Source organism: Poecile atricapillus, chromosome W (assembly GCF_030490865.1).
Source record: "Poecile atricapillus isolate bPoeAtr1 chromosome W, bPoeAtr1.hap1, whole genome shotgun sequence".
NCBI lineage: Eukaryota > Metazoa > Chordata > Aves > Passeriformes > Paridae > Poecile > Poecile atricapillus.
In genome coordinates this window covers 43,461,086-43,479,046 of record NC_081288.1, presented here as the reverse complement: position 1 = coordinate 43,479,046, position 17,961 = coordinate 43,461,086, and the positions used below count along the sequence as shown (strand labels likewise).

The following is a 17,961-nucleotide window of genomic DNA, read 5'->3' as shown; positions in this document are numbered from 1 at the left end:
GCATTCCTCCAATGCCCTATACTGCTGTATGTGAAACAGCTCCTCTCAGGGAAACAAGAGGCTGTACACAGTGCTGCCACATAAAGCACAGCAGTGATATAGACCCCTGGCCACCCCTCTAGCACAGTAGACTTGGCTTGAGCTTCACACATAGCTGCCTCACAGCTACCTCAACTCCTTTTCTGCAAATGTTCCTCAATAACAAAATTAGCAACTTCAGTTTTGACATTAGCAGGGCATGTATCCACAATATCCTGCAGCAGACTGTGAAGGGGAACACACAGCTGTTCATGCAGTTAGATCTTATTCTTGGACCTCTTTTGCCAATGGTGGTGTAAGGCCAGTCAGAGCTAGGTCAAAATTGGAACTCAGCCCCCTGTGTTTTTTATGCGGTATGCAGAAGCCGAGCCCCTTTCATCATTCAGGGTGGATAGGTCGAGATAGGCAGGCCAGGAGATTCTGAAGCCTCCATATGTGGTTCTGTGGCCAAAAAGGCCCAGCCAGAAGGGCCTTTGAGAAACGCCAGGATGACATCTCTATATTGGCACAATCATCTGACAAGTACATGTTTCTGCATACAGTTTGACAATTTCAACCGCAATACATACAAAGAACTGTATTTTTCAAAAGAAAGCAAAATACATCCAGGTAATTCCAAAATTAATCACATACAGAATCACACACAATTTATTAAGCTGGAAAAGACCTCAGACCATCAAGTCCAACCTATGACTGAATAACACCATGACAACTAGAACACAGCACTAAGACTTTGTTTAAACACCTCCAGGTGTGTCTCCTTCATATCCATGGGCAGCCCATTACAATGTCTAATCACCTTTCTGTGAAAAAATTCTTCCTAATGTGCCACCTAAAACTCCCCTGGCCCAGCTTAAGTCTACGTCCTCTGGTATGTATGAGAGGTTGTATGCCTCCACACAGCCGAGATGTCCTGATGCTGGAGTTGCAACAGGGAAAGGTTTGCTCCCACCAAGCACACTGGTGGAAAGGAGCCGCTGCCTGTCACCTCGGGAAGGGCCCGCCAAAAGGTGCACGCAGCCTCTTTTCATCTCTCCAGCCACCTTCAGGCTAAATTTGACACCCGGGAATGGCGTTAATGGAGGTTCAGCGTTCGGTCTGACGTTGCTCCCTGCAGAGCATTCCCGAGCTCTCCGACACTCGGCTGCAGCCGCGGTTTTGTCTGTTCAAGCGTGCCTGACACAGCGCGTTTCTGACCAGCGCGGCCCTCCCAGCCCCCAGACTCGGCGCCCCACGCCCCGCCACTTCCCCGCCGTCGCCGAGAGCGCCTCCCACAGGCCACCCGCGCGGTGCCGGGGCCGCCCGTTCGGCGGTGCCCTCCGTGCTTCCATCTGCCGCCCGGAGCGGCGCGACTCCCGCCCGGGACCCCCTCCGCGAGCCCCGGGGCAGAAGGGACGATCCCCGGCCCCATCTCTCGCCGGGGTGGCGGGAGCGGTGCCAGCCCCGCGCGACAGCCGTGACCGAGCGGGGGCGGCCGGGAAGGGCCGTCGGCGCCGGGCGGCCCCGCCCCGCTCATCCCCCCCGCTCCCCCTCCCTCCCGGCCGCGTTCCCGGCGGGCGGCGCCGCGGGGTGACGGGCGGGTCTCGGCCACAGCCGAGTGCGGCGCGTCAGTTCCGGCGGGGAGCGCGGCGCGGCGCGTGGGTCGGAAGCGCCGCGGCGGCGGCGGGGGAGCGGAAAATGGCGACGGCCGCGCAGCTCACGGACGAGGAGCTCTTCTCGGAGCTGAGGCGCTTCGGCTTCTCCCCGGGGCCGGTCACCGAGAGCACCCGGCCCGTCTACCTGAAGAAGCTGAAGAAGCTGCGCGAAGATGAACGGGCCGGGGCCCGCGGCGGCGGCGCCAACAAGACCCGGAACAGCAACAACAATAACACGGGAGCCGGAGCGGCGCCGGGTGGAGGCGGCGGCCCCGGGCGGGCGGCCCCGGGAGCGCGGCTGGCCGGCGCCGAGCACCCCTTTCTCGCCGGGGCCGCCGCCGGAGGCGGCCGGGGCCGCGCCGCACCCCCCGCCGGTGGCGGCAAAGTGCTGCTGGGCTTCAGCTCGGACGAGTCGGACGTGGAGAGCAGCCCCCGGAGCCAGGCCGGCGGCAGGAGGGAGCGCGCTGCGCCCCTCTACCGCGGCCTCAGGCCCGCCGCCCCCCACGGCGCCGGCGGCGTGAGCAGCAGCTCCCCCCCGGAGGAGGCGGCCCGGCGGAAGCCCAACGCCTGGTGGGGGGCGGCCGCCAGGAGACCGGCGGCGACTCAGGGTGTGAGGGAGCTCGGGGACGGCGAGGAGGAGGACGACGAAGAGGAGGAGGAGAAGGAGAGCGAGCAGCAGAGGTGGAAGAACCGGACCGTGAACGGGAACCGGCTCTTCTCCTACGGAGGCAGCAGGGACAAGTACTCGGACTCGGAGGAGGAGGAGGCGGCGGGGGCGAGGGCCAAACAGCAGGGACCGAAGGAGGAGTCTGCAGTTCGCCGGCCCAGACGGAGCCTCAGCAAGTCGCCTGCTCCATTCATAACAAGCAAATGCGCTGCAGCCGGCGCTGGCGTGATGGAGACGGGCCAAGAAAGGGCTGGCGGAGGCTGCGGTGCTGGTGTGCTCGTAACGAATGACAGGGCGGCGGGGGCGGCTGCTGCCGGCAGTCTAGACAGGGGCAGAAATCAGGAGGAGGAGGAGGAGGAGGCGGCGGCGGCGGTGGTGGGGGGGGGAAGAGGAGGATGTGAAAATCTGGACTCTAGTCCTCCGAGCCCCAGATACCGCATTGGGCTATCCAAGAAATCCCCATCAGTATTGTTGCTGCCACCACCGCTCACGGACGTGGACAGCGGCAAAATCACTGACCCTCCAGCCACCATTAGGAAAGCGACCAATAATCATGTTCTCAGCGGTGCTCCTGGTAGCTGTAGTGTTGAATCCAGGATCTATTCATCTACTAATAGCCTTCCCGCGGGTGGAACCCCCTCCTCCCTTAGACTCAACCACTCCAATCATACGGGTTCAAATCATACCTACCTGAAAAACACCTACAAGAAGAATCTCTCTGAGCCCGAGGAGGAGCTTCTCCAACAGTTCAAAAGAGAGGAGGTATCCACCACTGGAGGCTTCAGTGCACATTACCTGTCCATGTTCCTCTTAACTGCTGCATGCTTGTTCTTTCTGATACTGGGATTCACATACCTGAGAATGAGAGGTTCTGGAGTAGCTGAGGATGTGGGAGCCAACAGTAAGTATTAGGTGAAGGGTAAGAGCAGTTTCTGCAACTGGATGTAACAACTGTTAATACGCCTTTGCATTCCCAGACATCCCTTACTGAACAGTTCTGCGTTCCACCTTAGTATAATCTCTCTGTAGAGGACGGTGCACAGAGAAATTGTCTTCCCTTATGTATGTGCTTGCAAGCTAGTATAATAAGCTTGCAAGACATTTGAGGATAAACTTAAATCCCAGCATTCCCTGCTGTAATCTGTTGCTACCTTGTTTTCTAGCAAGTTTTCTTCCCAAAGCAGTTCTTTGGGTTTTGTTCAATTTAGCAGAAGTATGGTTAATAGAGAATTGACGAGGTAAGGCTTTATGTTAATCTCACAGGAGTAAGCGTGCACAGTTAGATACCTGGGATTCCTGCAGGGCTAAGATTTTACTATAGTTGTTTGGTAATAAAGCAGGTTGTTTTCATTCATGTGTGCTGAGGCTTGAAAAGGATCCTAGGTTGAGGTGATGCACACTGTGACAGACTTTGTGCAGTGAATGTTTGACTTATGTGTATTGTTTTCTAATAAGTACTTCTATATTTAGTTGAGAATAACGTTTATACATGAAATACTGCTGTGCTTTAGTCTAAATTTCAGAGCTTTTTTTTTTTAAATACTGAATTATTTGTGAAGAAGTTGGGAACTTCTTTAACATTTGTAAGTAACTTATTGGAATGGATTTAAAAAAACACCATTTTTTTTAGATGGTATGGAAACATACCACCTAAGAGTGGTGATTCTTGCTAATTCAGTTCTTGGCTGTTCCAAAATGGACAGTGGAGATTCTAATATCTCCACAAGAAAGAAAACTCATGCCATTGCTGTCTTGATTTTTCATTGCTCCTGGTGAGAAATTGTGCCAGAATCTGGTTTTGGGATGTAAGAGTGTTAGAAAGTTCTTGGCAACTTGTATTTTTCTGGACATGATTGAGGATGGTGAGTGGGGTATATGCAAGTGTGTACATTTTTTTTGTATGGAGGGTAGAGGATTTATATACTCATTTGTGGACATGTATACAGTGCCTTGTAAGGAATGATCTGACTGTTATCTTGGGATCTGCTAGATGTCACAGGGCAGCAGTGTGGGCTGGCTTTTTTTCTATTCCCCTTCAAATATTGTTCATTACATTACAGTAGCATAATAATTTTTAATTCTGTTTTGCACTTTTTGGAGGGGAGGGAGCAAGTAAAACATTCAGTGTTGAGGAAGGACAGCAGCAGCAAGGACTTGGGGATTTGCAGTGGTTTCATTGCAGTGGTCCACGTGGCTTTTAAGTGCTGTTCAGTCTTGTTTTTGGGCTGGCTGTGAACATAGGCAGGTGGGCTATAATTAGATACGGTATAGTGTGACTGTTGCAACTGCTCTGGTTAGCTTCTGGCCATAACTGCTGCAGACATGCCTACATTTTCTTGTGTACAGATAAGCTGTGTTCTTGTACTAGCATGCATTATATTCTTCTTTTATTCTTGAAATATGATGATTTTAACGGGAGAAGATCTGTCAGCCTACTAGGGTAAACTGCCAAATTCAGTGGTTGAGTTAAAACTGGCTTGTCATCCTGTTTGATACAAGCTGAGTATTTCAGCAATGCAGATAGCAATAGTTCTTACAGTTCAGAGTGGATTTTTTTTTTGTATTGAAAGAAATTTTGGTTTTGAATGTGTGAACTTTCCTATAGAGCACGTGCGATGACTGTGTTGGGGGTATTGCTCTTAAAAAGTTAACCCAACTGGAACTTTTAGGAAAAATTGTCCTCTTCTCAGAGGACCTTGCTTAGGTTAGGCTGCCCAGTCAGTGCTCTGGTAGCCCAGTGTTGCTTGGTTGTTCAAGTAAACCAATTCTTGGCCTGTTCTTACTTGCTGTCTTTTCAGTGGAACTCTTGAAAGTGGATTTCCTGAAGAATTGTTCTGGCAATGCCACTCGTATTTTATCTGTGCTACTTCCTCACAGCCCCAGGCTTTGCTGCAGCATAACAAATGGGAACGGGGAATAGTGTCCCTTGGCAGAAGCAAACAGCAGGTTTTGTGGCTGGATCCTTTGATAGGAAGAGCAGGCCACTTCTAAGTAATGTGGGAATGAACAAGAAGTTACCTTGCCCATATGTTTAGCATGTGCTTACTAAATTCCTCTCATATCAGCATGTGGAACAAAAATACTATGGGTCTGTAGAACAGGCAAGAAAAGACAAAACAGACTAGTAAAGACTGATTTTTACTGAAAAGGGGGAGAGCCCTGTCTTCTGTTGTATGCTTCCTAAGCTTCAGCAACATCCAAGTGAGTCCTTAGATTCTTATGCTTATATGCGTGTATAGTTTGGTTTTCTTTAATAGAAACCAAAGTGATTCATACTTTTTAATTAAAAAAATGATAGTACATCTCAAAAACAACCTTTTCATTTAGGTGATTGGATGTTGACATTTTTCTGTCTTTTAGGTGGTTGTAGGTAAGATTCTGTTGGGTGAGAGCGATTTGATTGTGGAAAAAAATCAGTTGTTTTAGACTCAAATCTGTGTCATAAAAACTTCTAGGGTTCAGCAAAGTTGCAATATATGAATCTCTCTAATTATCATGCTTACTGTGATAAAGCAGTAAAGGCAATTATTTGAATATTTGGTGGCTTCTTACTTTAAATTTGCAGGGAATGATGCACAGTGAGCTTAATGTTGGTTTTCTTAATAGTTAATTGCCTAAAATTAAATGCAATCAAAATAAGGTGATAGTATGGTTGTGACATTGAAAAATATTTATCACAAAGTACAGTCAGTATCAACACGTAAATATTTGTCAGGCTGTAATCTAAGAACAGAGGAGGTGTGTCTAATGAGAGAGAGGCTTAAAACCAGGTATTGGAGTTGAATTTAGGCCAGGTGTAACATTATAAATGAGAAGGGGTGAGCAGAGAATTTCAGAAGAGACTTGTCACTTACACTGTGCATAGTGTTCAAATGATTCCTTATCCAGAGCTCTGAAATAGCAATGAAGCTGTTTCGTTTTTCCACGTGTAGCATAAAATGGTCAAAGACAAATCAGAACTGGGCTAATTCTTCTGTATCTAAGCTAGAAAGGTCACTTGAAGTAAGGTTTTTATGCATTATTGCAGTCTAAAATATAGATAAATGTCTGTGCAGTTTTTCTTAAACCCGTTGAAATATACTGCTCTTCAAGCTCACATAAAAGACCAACTAATGTGTAAGTGCATGTTGTGCTTGCTGTCTCTGACAGCGCTGCATTTGAAAAAGATCGGTTTGGGCTTGGTGTGTGTAACTTCATTTTGCTCTGGCTGTAAAGCATGTTTTGTTTGCACGTGCCTTCAAAATACCATGGGATTGTATCGACTTCTTGTCAAACCAGCATAGTATTTTGTTAGGATAATGGTGGAGTTTAGTCTACTTCCTAGGTTCTTCAAACCTTGAAGAGTTGTGTATCTCTTCCAACTTCTGTGGTTTTGTGATGCTACTCTGAGCATCTCATGTGGCTGCTCCTGGAAGTTAATTCTAAAAAATTATTTCTCCTGAAAAGTTGGTAACTGTATCAGATTGGTTGATTTTGCTTTCAGATTAGGTTGACTTTTGTTCTGAAAGATGTGGGCCCTAGTACAGATGCTGTTGAAATCTGTAATCTGAAATACACTGTATGTAAGTTACTTTTACCATTTCTGCTCTGGTACTTTGTCTTGGAAGCAGTTGCTGTGAAATAAAAAAAAAACAAAAACCCAGAACAAAACCACCACAACAAAAAACTAATCTTGAAAGTTTCAGGTAGGTCTTGTTTAAAATCTTATTTTCTTATAAGAAGAGGCTTTTTAAAGTGACATCTGTTGCTAGTAATTTTGGTCTTTCTGTGATACTTGTTACAAAACTGCTAGGAGGATAATCCTTACTGCATTTGCTACAACTTGTGTTTTTGAAATGTTAATTCAGAGAGACTTAGCAGTTGTATATATTGCAAGTGCAAGCTTATGCAAATCACAGTTCTAAGAGTTTCATTCAATTAGATTGATGTTCCTTTGTTCTTGACGTCTAAATCTCTCAGGTGGAATGAAAATTCTGTGGAATTTTATGCAGAGAATTTAATTGCTAAGGAGTTAGACTTGCTGTATAAAAGATGCGATGATGACTTTTACGCTCATGGGCCTGCAAATTACTGTTGAAGTGCTGTGATACTTCACTGATAACTGTTACAAATTTACTTACTTTCTAAGATCACCTTTTCAGAAGAGTCTATATTCTTGACAGTGTTGACTTTAATGGAGGAAAATTAGTTGTGGATAAGAAGTATTTACAGAAGAGGACATCATAAAGGGAGGGAGAAAAATTAAGACTTTCAGAGTTCCTGTGTTGTGTGCCTATTGATGTTCCTTCTGTTTTGCGAGGGGGTACCCTGACTTGTATTTGACAAGGTAACAACTTCTACTGAAATATTAGCATATTGCTGTTTCACTTTTTGCATATTACTTTAAATCTTAATTAGCAAGTATTTATTATATCAACTAGGTGATATAAAAGAAAATCCTGGTATTTTTTGTAAAGACTAATCTCTGTTGTAGCAATCTCAATTCTATGGTTTGGTAAATTTTGGATCAAGATCGATAGATCAGACAAAAAGAATCTCTACCTTCATAAAGTAAAGCCAGGCAGAATAGTTAGATTTCCTTAGGATCCTTGACAGTTTTAAACTCTCGTCTTTCTTATGGTATGTCAGAAATTGCTCTTTAAAATGGGGAATAATTTGACCTTTTATCTAGGAAAGTCTGCATAATTATTATGTAGTGACTTTCATCTAGGAAAGTCTAAGTAATTGCTATATAGTACAAAATAGCTCAGCTATTCAAGTCCTTCCTAAAGGATAATAAACATTCTGTTTACCTTTGTAATAGATCTGGAGTATAAAGTATAAATATGAATATTGCTCAGCAGTGTTTGAAACAAAAATGATAGAAATTCAGAATTCCTGTTTTTAGGGTAGTTGATACTTTGTTCAGAATATTTATAACTGTTTTGCATTCATACCTTAAATGTGCTGCTGTTTGCAGATATGCACAAAACATCTCCTTATGCCATTACTGTAGACTCTTATTATGACTTTTTTTTCAAAGTTGCTGTTGGAGGCTGGTTTTTTTTGAAGTAAATAATGGAAAATTTGAACTAGAATTGCTTGTCTGTGGAGCAAGGATGAGAAGAACTCTGACAGGAGTCAGTCTGTTTTCATTAGGTATGAAAAAGTAATCAAAAGTTTGCACTGTATTCTATAGTACATAGTTTTTGCAAAAGCATATTTCATTTCTGTTGAGAGAAAATTAAAAGTGATACAGAATCTGAAAGCAGATCTCGTTGCAACTTTTCCATTTTAAGAAACATTAGGGACTAGAAGGTGTGGGAAAGCAAAAAGGAGACTTGTTTCATTTGTTAAGAGCCTCTGTCAACTCTAGTACTGTTGAAGTGCAATGCAGCTCTTTCTGCTTAGGACAGATGTGTAGAGTGGTAATGGATGTAGTGGAAATATTTTAAAGAAGCACCCATGATACAAGGACTTAAATTTCGCATTATAGGAGCCCTACTTTGCACTGTTTCATAATCTATAATTATCCCAATTACAAGAGGAGAATCAGGCCTGCAGTCCTCCTGTCTCTGGGAAACAATTGTTTTTCTAAAAATCATGTACATTGAAATCCTTTTGAGATCTGTTTTTCATGTGAGAGCAGTAGGTTGCAAACTTTAGCCTGACTTCTTACCCAGCTAAGCTGGCAGGAGTTGCAGAGTTGTACCGAACTGATCTAGGATGTGATTCTAGACTTGTCCTTCAGTAATTGTATGAGCACTTGAACAGGCCAGAACTGCTGTTTGAGAAAGTGGCTTCACTAAAAGGCTTAGGCAAGTAAAATACAGAAGTACAGTGTTTTTTTGTTGATGAAAGTGGAGAATCACAGAGTGTTATAATCATGAGGAAAGGATACATTCTTTTTGCCTTTATAGGTCTTGTGAGCATTTGTATTCTCTGCAAAAATTAGTTGTCTTTTGTGATCCGTGTTAGGTTGAGGGGAATAAGTTTACTGGTCAGTGGACTGTGAAATCAAGGTATATTAAGAAAAGATTTTTTTAGGGGAGAATCCCATGTTGCTGAGAACTTCATTAGTACTATCTTTGTCTTGTCTTTGTCTTGACTCCTGTTTCCCCTGGTAGATACAGCTTTGTGGAAGGTGGCAGTGTCTTTGCTGTGATTATAATAAATAAGGACATGGTGTAGCTCAGGTCTTGATCAAGGTAACCTTGGTAGCTTCTGCCTACTGAGTCATTCTGATACAGAAAAACTTGTCAAAGTGGGCAGTAGTACAGATGGAAAGAAGCATACTGATATGTGCAGGGATAGATTGAAGAACTGCTGCACATCTTAAAGGTGATCTCATGGAGGTTCCTTCTGTGTTAGAAGGCTTGCTACAGTCTACAATGGCCAATATTGAGTCCTGCTGTGTTGTACTTCCCACACTGTTATTTAGTGCTGTTTTTCTGTTCTGCTTGTGTTTATATTCTGCTGTGGAGTGTGAGAGTAAGTGTATGTTAACCGTGAAACAGGCAAATATGGTGCCTGTTGGGCATAGCTTGCTGGAGGAGATGTGCTGTTATGGCTGGCATTTTGCAGAGGTGAATTCTTTTTGCAGAGAAAAAGGTCAAATTTTCTGCTTATTGAGTGTCATATTGTGACATCGAGGTATCTTGAATAATGCTGCCTATTTAGAGTCTTCAGCTCCTTCAGCTGCTTTAAATGAGCTCTGAGTGACAGACTGAAAAGGCTGTTTAATGTGGGGAGAAGAGTAGGGGCTTAAAAAGAGATGTCTTACATTGAACTAAGAAGCACTAAAACTTACTAAGTATTCTCTATGATCCATTGAATTCTAGTAACCCTCTGCTAGGTAGTAAGAAGTGGGTCTGTTCATAAATTGTAGGATTAGAGATTCATAATTGTAGGGATTCAATTCATAATTGTAGGGATTGTAGAACAACTCCTTGGCTACTTTTTCTTTGTTTCAGAGATGGCCATTTACTTAAGTAAAAATTTAAAGATGGCTTGTTACGGAATAATCTTTTTTTATACATGCTAAGACTTCCTCCATACTGCCTTCACTTAAGTCATAATACATGGTCACATCCCTTTAACCTATTTTTCAAAAAGGTACAAGAAATATTTATACTTGTTCTTACAGTGTCTTGAGTAAATGCAGCATCAGCCTGTCCTTTCTGGGTGTCAGCTGAACAAAACTTTATCACAAGAGGACTCCTGGGCACAAGGTGGATAAATGTAATGTTTTTCCTAACACTAGATTTTAAGGCTATGTCTAGATCTTAATTTTACTTTTGTCCACAGAAAAGTGTTTCTTTGATCAGTTTAATCTCTGAATTGGAGACACCTCAGGCTGTTCTTTAATTTCATAGCTGTATTTGTTAGCTTTAGGATATTTTCAATAGGCTGCATATCAAAGCCACTTACCTTAACGATCTGTATCCTCAATACTCATCATCTCACTATGTAGCTGTGCAATAAAATATTCTACAACACTTCATTATTTAGTAGTACTTTTCCCAGTGTTTGTTCAGCATCATCAACCTGCACAGCAGAAGCCCCTCATATCCCAACTTCATCAAACACATTTTTATCTGAATATGTAAATGTTGTTGGTCATAGAGAACAGAAATCTAGCTATAGAGCTAATCTGAAACCTGTCAGTAGATGCTGAGCAATGGAAGATTTACTGTGAGGGATGGGTTTCATATCTGTGAGGAGGTAGATACATGATTACTTTTTGTTGTGATTTGGGTTTTGTTTGTCTTGTAATTGTTGCCTGAAATAATGCTTGGGTTTGGTTTTTTTTTAATTCCCAGTATATTTTCTGGGAAATGGTATAACATTATCTGTTAAGGAATTTCTATACATCTCTGCCTATATCTAAGTTTAGACTGCTGTTTGTTTTTTCTCAGGTGTCATGCCTTAGATTTTATTGAGGACAGACTGGGTGGTGCTTGTGTGACAAACACCTGAGAGGCGTTTTCACAGGCTGTGGAAATCCACAGTTCAAACCAGAATATGGGGAAAGGCCAATGTGGTATTGTTGCTTGTACTGTTCCTCTTTACAAATTCCTTGGAAATAGTTTACTGTTACCTTGTAAATAAGAGAAAATTATTTATAAAATTCCAGGGTGGTATCTTGCAAAGGAGAGTATCATATTTGGTTTAATCTAGTCTGTTTCTGAATTGGTGTGCACCCCATGTATGACCAAAGAAAGTATGGTGAGGAGAAAGGTATAGTGTATTTCAAAGAAAAAGCTGAGAAGTTTTTTTTTTAATTTGGTTGGTTTTGGGGTTTTTTTGGGGGGGTGTGTGTGAAAGGAATTTTATGTTGTCCTAGGGAGACTTTGCTTAGCTGAGAAAATCAGAGCAGATGTGCAGATTTTCTTCTGGAGAAGGAACTAGTCTCATAATTTATGTTTGGGCTTTGTTTTTCTTATCTGTAAGCATGAGAAGTACTTATGCTTTTACATCTGCTTATGTAAAAGCAGGTGTGGATAAAAGTGTAAGGCACTATGGGAAATAGGGAATCTGAGCTGTGTTTGAAGGATATGTTCATGTTTGGGTATTTTGTCTTTTGCCTATAATAATAAATGCATGTTCATTTTGATATAAGCTCAGAAAAAATCTAAGGAGTCTTGAGAGTATCTGAGAGAGCTCTAGTGCTGTACTGTTTGTACAGTGAGCTTTGAACTAGGAGTAGAAATACCAGTCTTTTGCATACTCCTGAGAGCTCATTCATTCAGAATGGGCAGGTATGTATGCACAGTTTGATTTGGTGATCCTAGGTGTATTATGATCAATGTCTGTTAAGTTTTACTTCCATCAGAGGTGGTAGGTATTCTTGCAGAAACATTGTGGAATATGTTTCAGTTTTTTACATTGAGCATGGATGTGTTGGCGTACTTTGGAATTGTACAGTGCAGTGGCCTTTTTATTTATAACTTTAAACACTTTTTTTTCCTTTTGATGTTTAGCTAAAGGTGCTACTTATTGAACTAATAACAAAAATGTGCAGATTGAGTACAAGTGCACATGAAGTAGAAGGGGGAGGAAAACCATGAGATGTTAAATCCAGACTTGTTTGATTCTGCTGTGTAGGATGTGTGGTATTAAATGATTCCTTTTGAGAGAGACCAGACTGGAGGGAAATGACACAAAAGTAGCAGCCCTGGGAAGGGGCTGTCCTGGTAATTGAGGACCTAAGGCCAAATAGGGCGAGCCTAGTCCTTCTGTAAGGGAATGAGTTAGCATGTGATATCCTTTGTCATTCAGAATATGGTAATTTACCGAGCTGCTTACACAAGCCTTAGGATCGTAGTAAGCACGAGATTCATGATTTGAGGAAAGAGAGTTAGGATCTTGTTCTGTAAACTTTTTTTTTCATAGTTCAAGCACTGAGCTTTGTGCTACTATGTAGTGACCTACATACTACAGAGCTCTTCTGTGCCAAAGGTGTGGTATGGTTTTATTGCCCCTAGTGTTTGAGATCTTGGTAAAACTTGCTTGTACTTCCTTTCTGTCTTTTTTTCTTTTTTCCTGTTTCTGCATGGCAGGTGAGCTTCCTGCCAAGAAAGGTTTTGGTTTTTCTTGGCTTTTTTTCTCCTCTCTAGATCCACCAGGTCAGAAGTGCTGCTAGAAGATTCATCACCTTAATCCACAAGCTGATGATGTAACCTTTTAACTAATAGGCATAACCTATTTAATTAATAAACAATTATCATAACATTAGTTCAAGTTCAGTCTTTGTTTAAGCACTCTTCATATGAGTAAAGGATACTGGTGTGTTAGTCCAGTTGTTCCCTTTGGATAATATTTATGTGAACCAGGTAGATTAATCAAACAAATCATCAAACAAATGCAGTTGCTATGATAGACAGCCTGGAAGGTTAACCAGCTCTTCAGAGTCTTAGTCCAGTGGAGTAAAAATGGAAGTAACTCAATATTCCCTGCTGTTACACGTGTCCAGTCAAGTGTGTTATGTTGTGTATTACTACTGAGCCCATCCTGATTTGGAGCGCTTCAAACTTCCACAAGTATGTGGTGAGCAGTTTTCCTTCTTAACTAATATGGATACTTGTGGTAAACTGCTGCTTCCTCAGTAGAAGCTCATCTTTGTCATGCCAGGAGACCTGCTAGCAACTACCGCTGTATAACCTGTATAGAGCGCCTGTTTTCAGAGCTCTGCTGTTGTGTTCAGGCTTTGTAAATATATTGTTCAGTAGTTCTGCTGCTCTTAGTGCAGCAAGCACTGATAGACCAGTGTGCTGAATGATTAAAAGGACAGAGGACACAGGGGAACCCCAGTTTTAAAAATTAAAAATTCCCATGTGAGCCGTATCATGACTTTGTGCTCATGATTGATGAAAACCCTTTTAAGAGTTTTATTGTCAGTGTTCTCCCTTTGAGTGTTAGTTTGGATGTTGTAAACTGTTCTTACTAGTACTTTGTAACTGAAGTCTGTCTGGAAGAAGAGGTTATAATTTGGTGTTTTTATGTTGGAAACTCTTCAAGACAGAAATCCTTACTGCTTGTACGAAATTACAGGATATTTTTATCAAGACTGGGCTCCTTGGCAGAATGACAGTAGATTCAGTATTTAATTGCAGCTTGCCATTGATTCTTAAACCTTCTGTGTTTCAAGAACACTTGCTTTATTAGTTTGCTTTCCACTTTGAACTTGGAGTTTGAGGAAAGTGGAAGACATCCTAGTTTAACATAAAACATACTGCGTTGCCATGCTTTTAAGATGGAGTTTCTCCTTTCTCTAAATTTGTGTTCATTTGTTGAAGTGGTGTGTATTTTTTGGCCTTATAAAACGTCAGGAGCTAAAATATTGGGAGAGGTACAGAAGAAGGTAGAAGGGCTATTTCAGAAGCCTATTCTGATTCTCTACCCATTGTAAAATGCTGTCTAATATTTCTCCTGTTAATGTTTTGCAACTGCTCATAAGAGCAGTCTTAGTGTGGTGGGTTATTTCCAAAGTATACACACTAGCCTGTAGTGAATACTGTGTGTATGTGTGTGCAAGGAATGTGATTTTAATCTGTTTTTCACAATGCACAGCAAGTGCACTTCTGGACCATTTTCCCTAATAAAACAGAGACAGCTGTTTTTTCTATGGTTTGTAATATAGTGCAGAAGAAGATGTGTGCAAATACTGTTTCTAAAAAATATTTCCTTAAATATTGTTAAGAACTGACAGCTTGTATAATTTTTAGGTTACTAATACGAGTACTAGAATGAAACTAATGTTATTCCAGTAAACTAAATAATCTGATGAGAAACTTTACCCAAACTCTTATGTCTGTTCTCAAACCTGAATTAAATTGGCATGACTTGCAGGAGCACCTTTCAGCATTCAGATCTATTCTAACCAGCATTTAAGTAGGCAGGAATAGATTTGAACCTTTCTAGAAAGGGTGATACAGCTAAACATTTCTGATAGCAGAAATGTTTATTCTAGTAAATTCTATTAGTAATGCTTCTAATATTGTTTCTTACTCTGGTAGCAGTACGTTATCCAGCTAATGTATTTGTTTTAAGAGGAAAAAAAAAATCTGATGGAAAGCATTAGGTTATCTGCTTTCAGAACACATATTTGTAAGGCAGATTTTGGAACTATTACTACCTCTGTTTTGAGGTTAGTCTGCTTGTGGCATGGTGGATGAGGGGGAGAAAAGTACTTCACAGGAAGGAACGTTCTTACTTGTGCAGAAGCTGCTAACTTGGAGATATATGTTGTAGTGCACAGTCTCTGGATCCTTTGGGTGAATGGTATTAGATGCTTTGTGTCATCACACTCAGAAACGAGCTGCTTACAGGTTAATTTGGATCATTCTTGTTTCTACAGCTGCAGCTGTACTGCTCCTTAAAGTTGCATTGGAATTTTGCTTTTTCATCTATAAAATCAAACTATCTGTACATTCAGAAATAGATTGTGGCATTAAAACACTTCTGTTAAAAGTGTCACCTTAAAATATTAGGAGGAACAGTGAGCTGCAGAAAGGTTCAGAGGTGGCTTTTATAGCAAGGAGGAAGAGGACTCTCAAATGTGGAGGAATGAGGAAAGAAGTGAAAGCATGAGTATTATGGAAGGGCTGAATAGTCTCATTAGTCTCTCTCGCCTCTGGTACAAGGATGCATGTTTTAACTTTATAGCATAAGTAGATAGTAATTTGTTCTTTGAACTTCATTAGAATGTGAGCTTGATAGACTATTTTCAAGGCAATTGTTGCAAGTTAGAGGTCTCAAACCCTTTTTAAGGAAGAGCCTAGGAAGTATTCATTCAGATAAAAATTTTACATTAATAATTCTTAATTTATGTTTAGTTTGGTTGAATAAGAATTTATCACTCTTACAAATGTAGTTACATATCTAAGAACTGTCAAGAAAGCTTTTGAACCAAGAATGCTGAGGTAATATATTGAAATACCTTAGGCATGTTGGAGTAGGTGAAAATTTTACATCTATGACGAGCATGTGGGAGGATTTGGTAAGAGCTTAGGTTCTGGACAAAAAAAAGAAGGGTGTACTCAAAAGAGGAATTACTGAAGAAGTTAAGGAGTGGCCTTATTAAGTCAGTAGAGGTTGTGTGGTAAATAAATGCACATTGATTAACAGTTGTAATTGCATTTGCTACTGATAAATTGCTGCAGTTGCATTTTGCGTACTTGCCTCTTAAGGCACAAGTCATGCTAAACTGAATAGCATAGTATATAAAATGTTCTTCAGTTTTTGGTTAACTGTAAGAATCACTAACTTCAGAGTGATTTCATGGTTATCCTATTGTGTGAGTTAAAATAAGGAGTTTTAAAGGTTGTTAAGTTTTTGTGATAGGTAATTTTGAAGAGGCGGTTGTGTTAGTATTTTTGGTCATTGTAACCACTGTGTATTTGTGAACGAGAGGCAAACATCATCTGGCTTGCTTAATAAATTCAAGGTGTTAATTTATGTAAATATGAAGTTGCCCAAATGTGAGATTGATTTTACACTGGGATTGTGATGGTGGAAAAGTCTAATCACCACCATAGCCTCCACTGAATTGCTGGACTGCCCTAACACGTGTAGAATTTCAGGTGACAGTTTTCAGTTTGTGTCTTTGCAGGCATGGAAATGTTGCATATGTGTTTGTTTCATGACTTTCACCAGTGCTAAAATATGTTAGTCAGGTATACTGAAATCTACATGCTCTTGCGTCTTGTGTTTGTACCCCCCTTCCAATCTGAAACCCCTACTCAATCAAGATTCCATGTATGCTCAGTAAGATTGACCCTGGAGTCTGTAATTATCCTTGTCTGGATAACAAACAATCAAACTAGGTGTTTAATCCTATTTTAGGCCGTTTAGATTGAGTGCTTAGTGATGTTCAATTGAGTTAATGAATGAAATACATAAAACTTTTTAAAGTTGGTAGCTTGATAATCCAGTAAGCAATGGCTGTGAATTTGGACCTATAGAATGAAATCATAAAGTGCTGTAGGGCTTGGTTTGCAAGACTCTTCAACATCTGCTTCTATCAGGTTTAATTAATCTTATATCTGAATACATTATTTGGATGTCTGTGAAAACTAGTCCCTGTGTTTGAGTGGGTTTAGTTTGGTTTGGGTATTTTTCCATTTGCTGTATCAGAAGAAGCTGAAGGGCTTATTGGATAGTTAATTTTTTTCTGAGCGTAGGTGCATGGGCAGACTTGTTTGCAGAGTTACAGAGAGTCAAGCCTTCTTCATTTAAAGAGCATTTTCATTGTCCCACTGTTGTAGACATTATTTGTTGGTTGTAACCATAGGAATGTGAATCTTACCATTGCTACATGTTGGAACAAAGGAAGGGTAATGGTTTCTACTTCAAACTTCCTTTCAAAACTAAGGTGAAGTGGATCAACATTTGTTTGCTGACAAGAGTGCTACTGAAGGTCATGCAATTAATAAAAATCACATTCTTTCACAAATAATTAGGTTTTTTTCTTAGAAAATTATTTTTTTCCTTTCTTATCCATATTCACTTACACTTGATTAAGGTTGGGAACCCTGTTTTACAAGTCGGTCCTTAGTTTCTTTTGTATCCTCTATTTTTCCTAAATGAGAACTCTTGCCATGAATTTGATCTACTGTGTCAACCTTTATATTTCTCTTATATTTCCCATGTTTTACTAAATTAACTGATCAGTTTAAGCATGGTTGTGGTTCAGAAATCAAGATATTGTCCATCAATCTATTCTTGGGTCAGCAGCTCTTGATGTTTTATGGATACCTATATGCACAGGAGTGCATGAGCTCTCAGTCTGTTGTCTCACTCTTGTTAAAAGAAAATGCTGAGTTGTAGAGCTTTGTTGTATGTATTAGTGGTTAGTAAAAAGGGAGTTTTCCTTTTTTAAAATGTCCACTAAAATGTAAAACCTCCAAATTATTTCAAAGCAATTGAGTTATTAAAACAAGTATTTGGCAAATAGCAAGCTCAGATTTGTTTGAAAGGAAATAGCTGTGAAATTTGTTGACATACAAAACTCTGGTTTAACCTAAATGCTACTGTACTGCATTATCAAATGCAGAGTTAGGACAAAGGTTAATAGATGGCTCTTTTGTTATTTGTCTTAACTATTACAGTGTTATCATAAAGCTACAATGTTGGTATACC

General features: G+C 41.1%; 1 protein-coding gene across 2 annotated transcripts in view; it reads left to right on the top strand.

Moving 5' to 3' along the window:
• The first annotated feature begins 1,619 nt into the window (after positions 1-1,619).
• The window catches only part of LOC131591419 (inner nuclear membrane protein Man1-like), a 42,582-nt gene continuing 26,240 nt past the window's right edge, over positions 1,620-17,961 (top strand). Inside the window, exon 1 of one of the 2 annotated variants that reach the window (XR_009280361.1) lies at positions 1,620-3,241. Coding sequence is in view for 1 of the 2 variants with exons in the window: in XM_058862097.1 (XP_058718080.1) it covers positions 1,717-3,241 (1,525 nt within the window). In the remaining variant the exon portion in view is untranslated. The remainder of the gene's footprint in view (positions 3,242-17,961) is intronic. The other variant, XM_058862097.1, reaches the window with a different exon arrangement.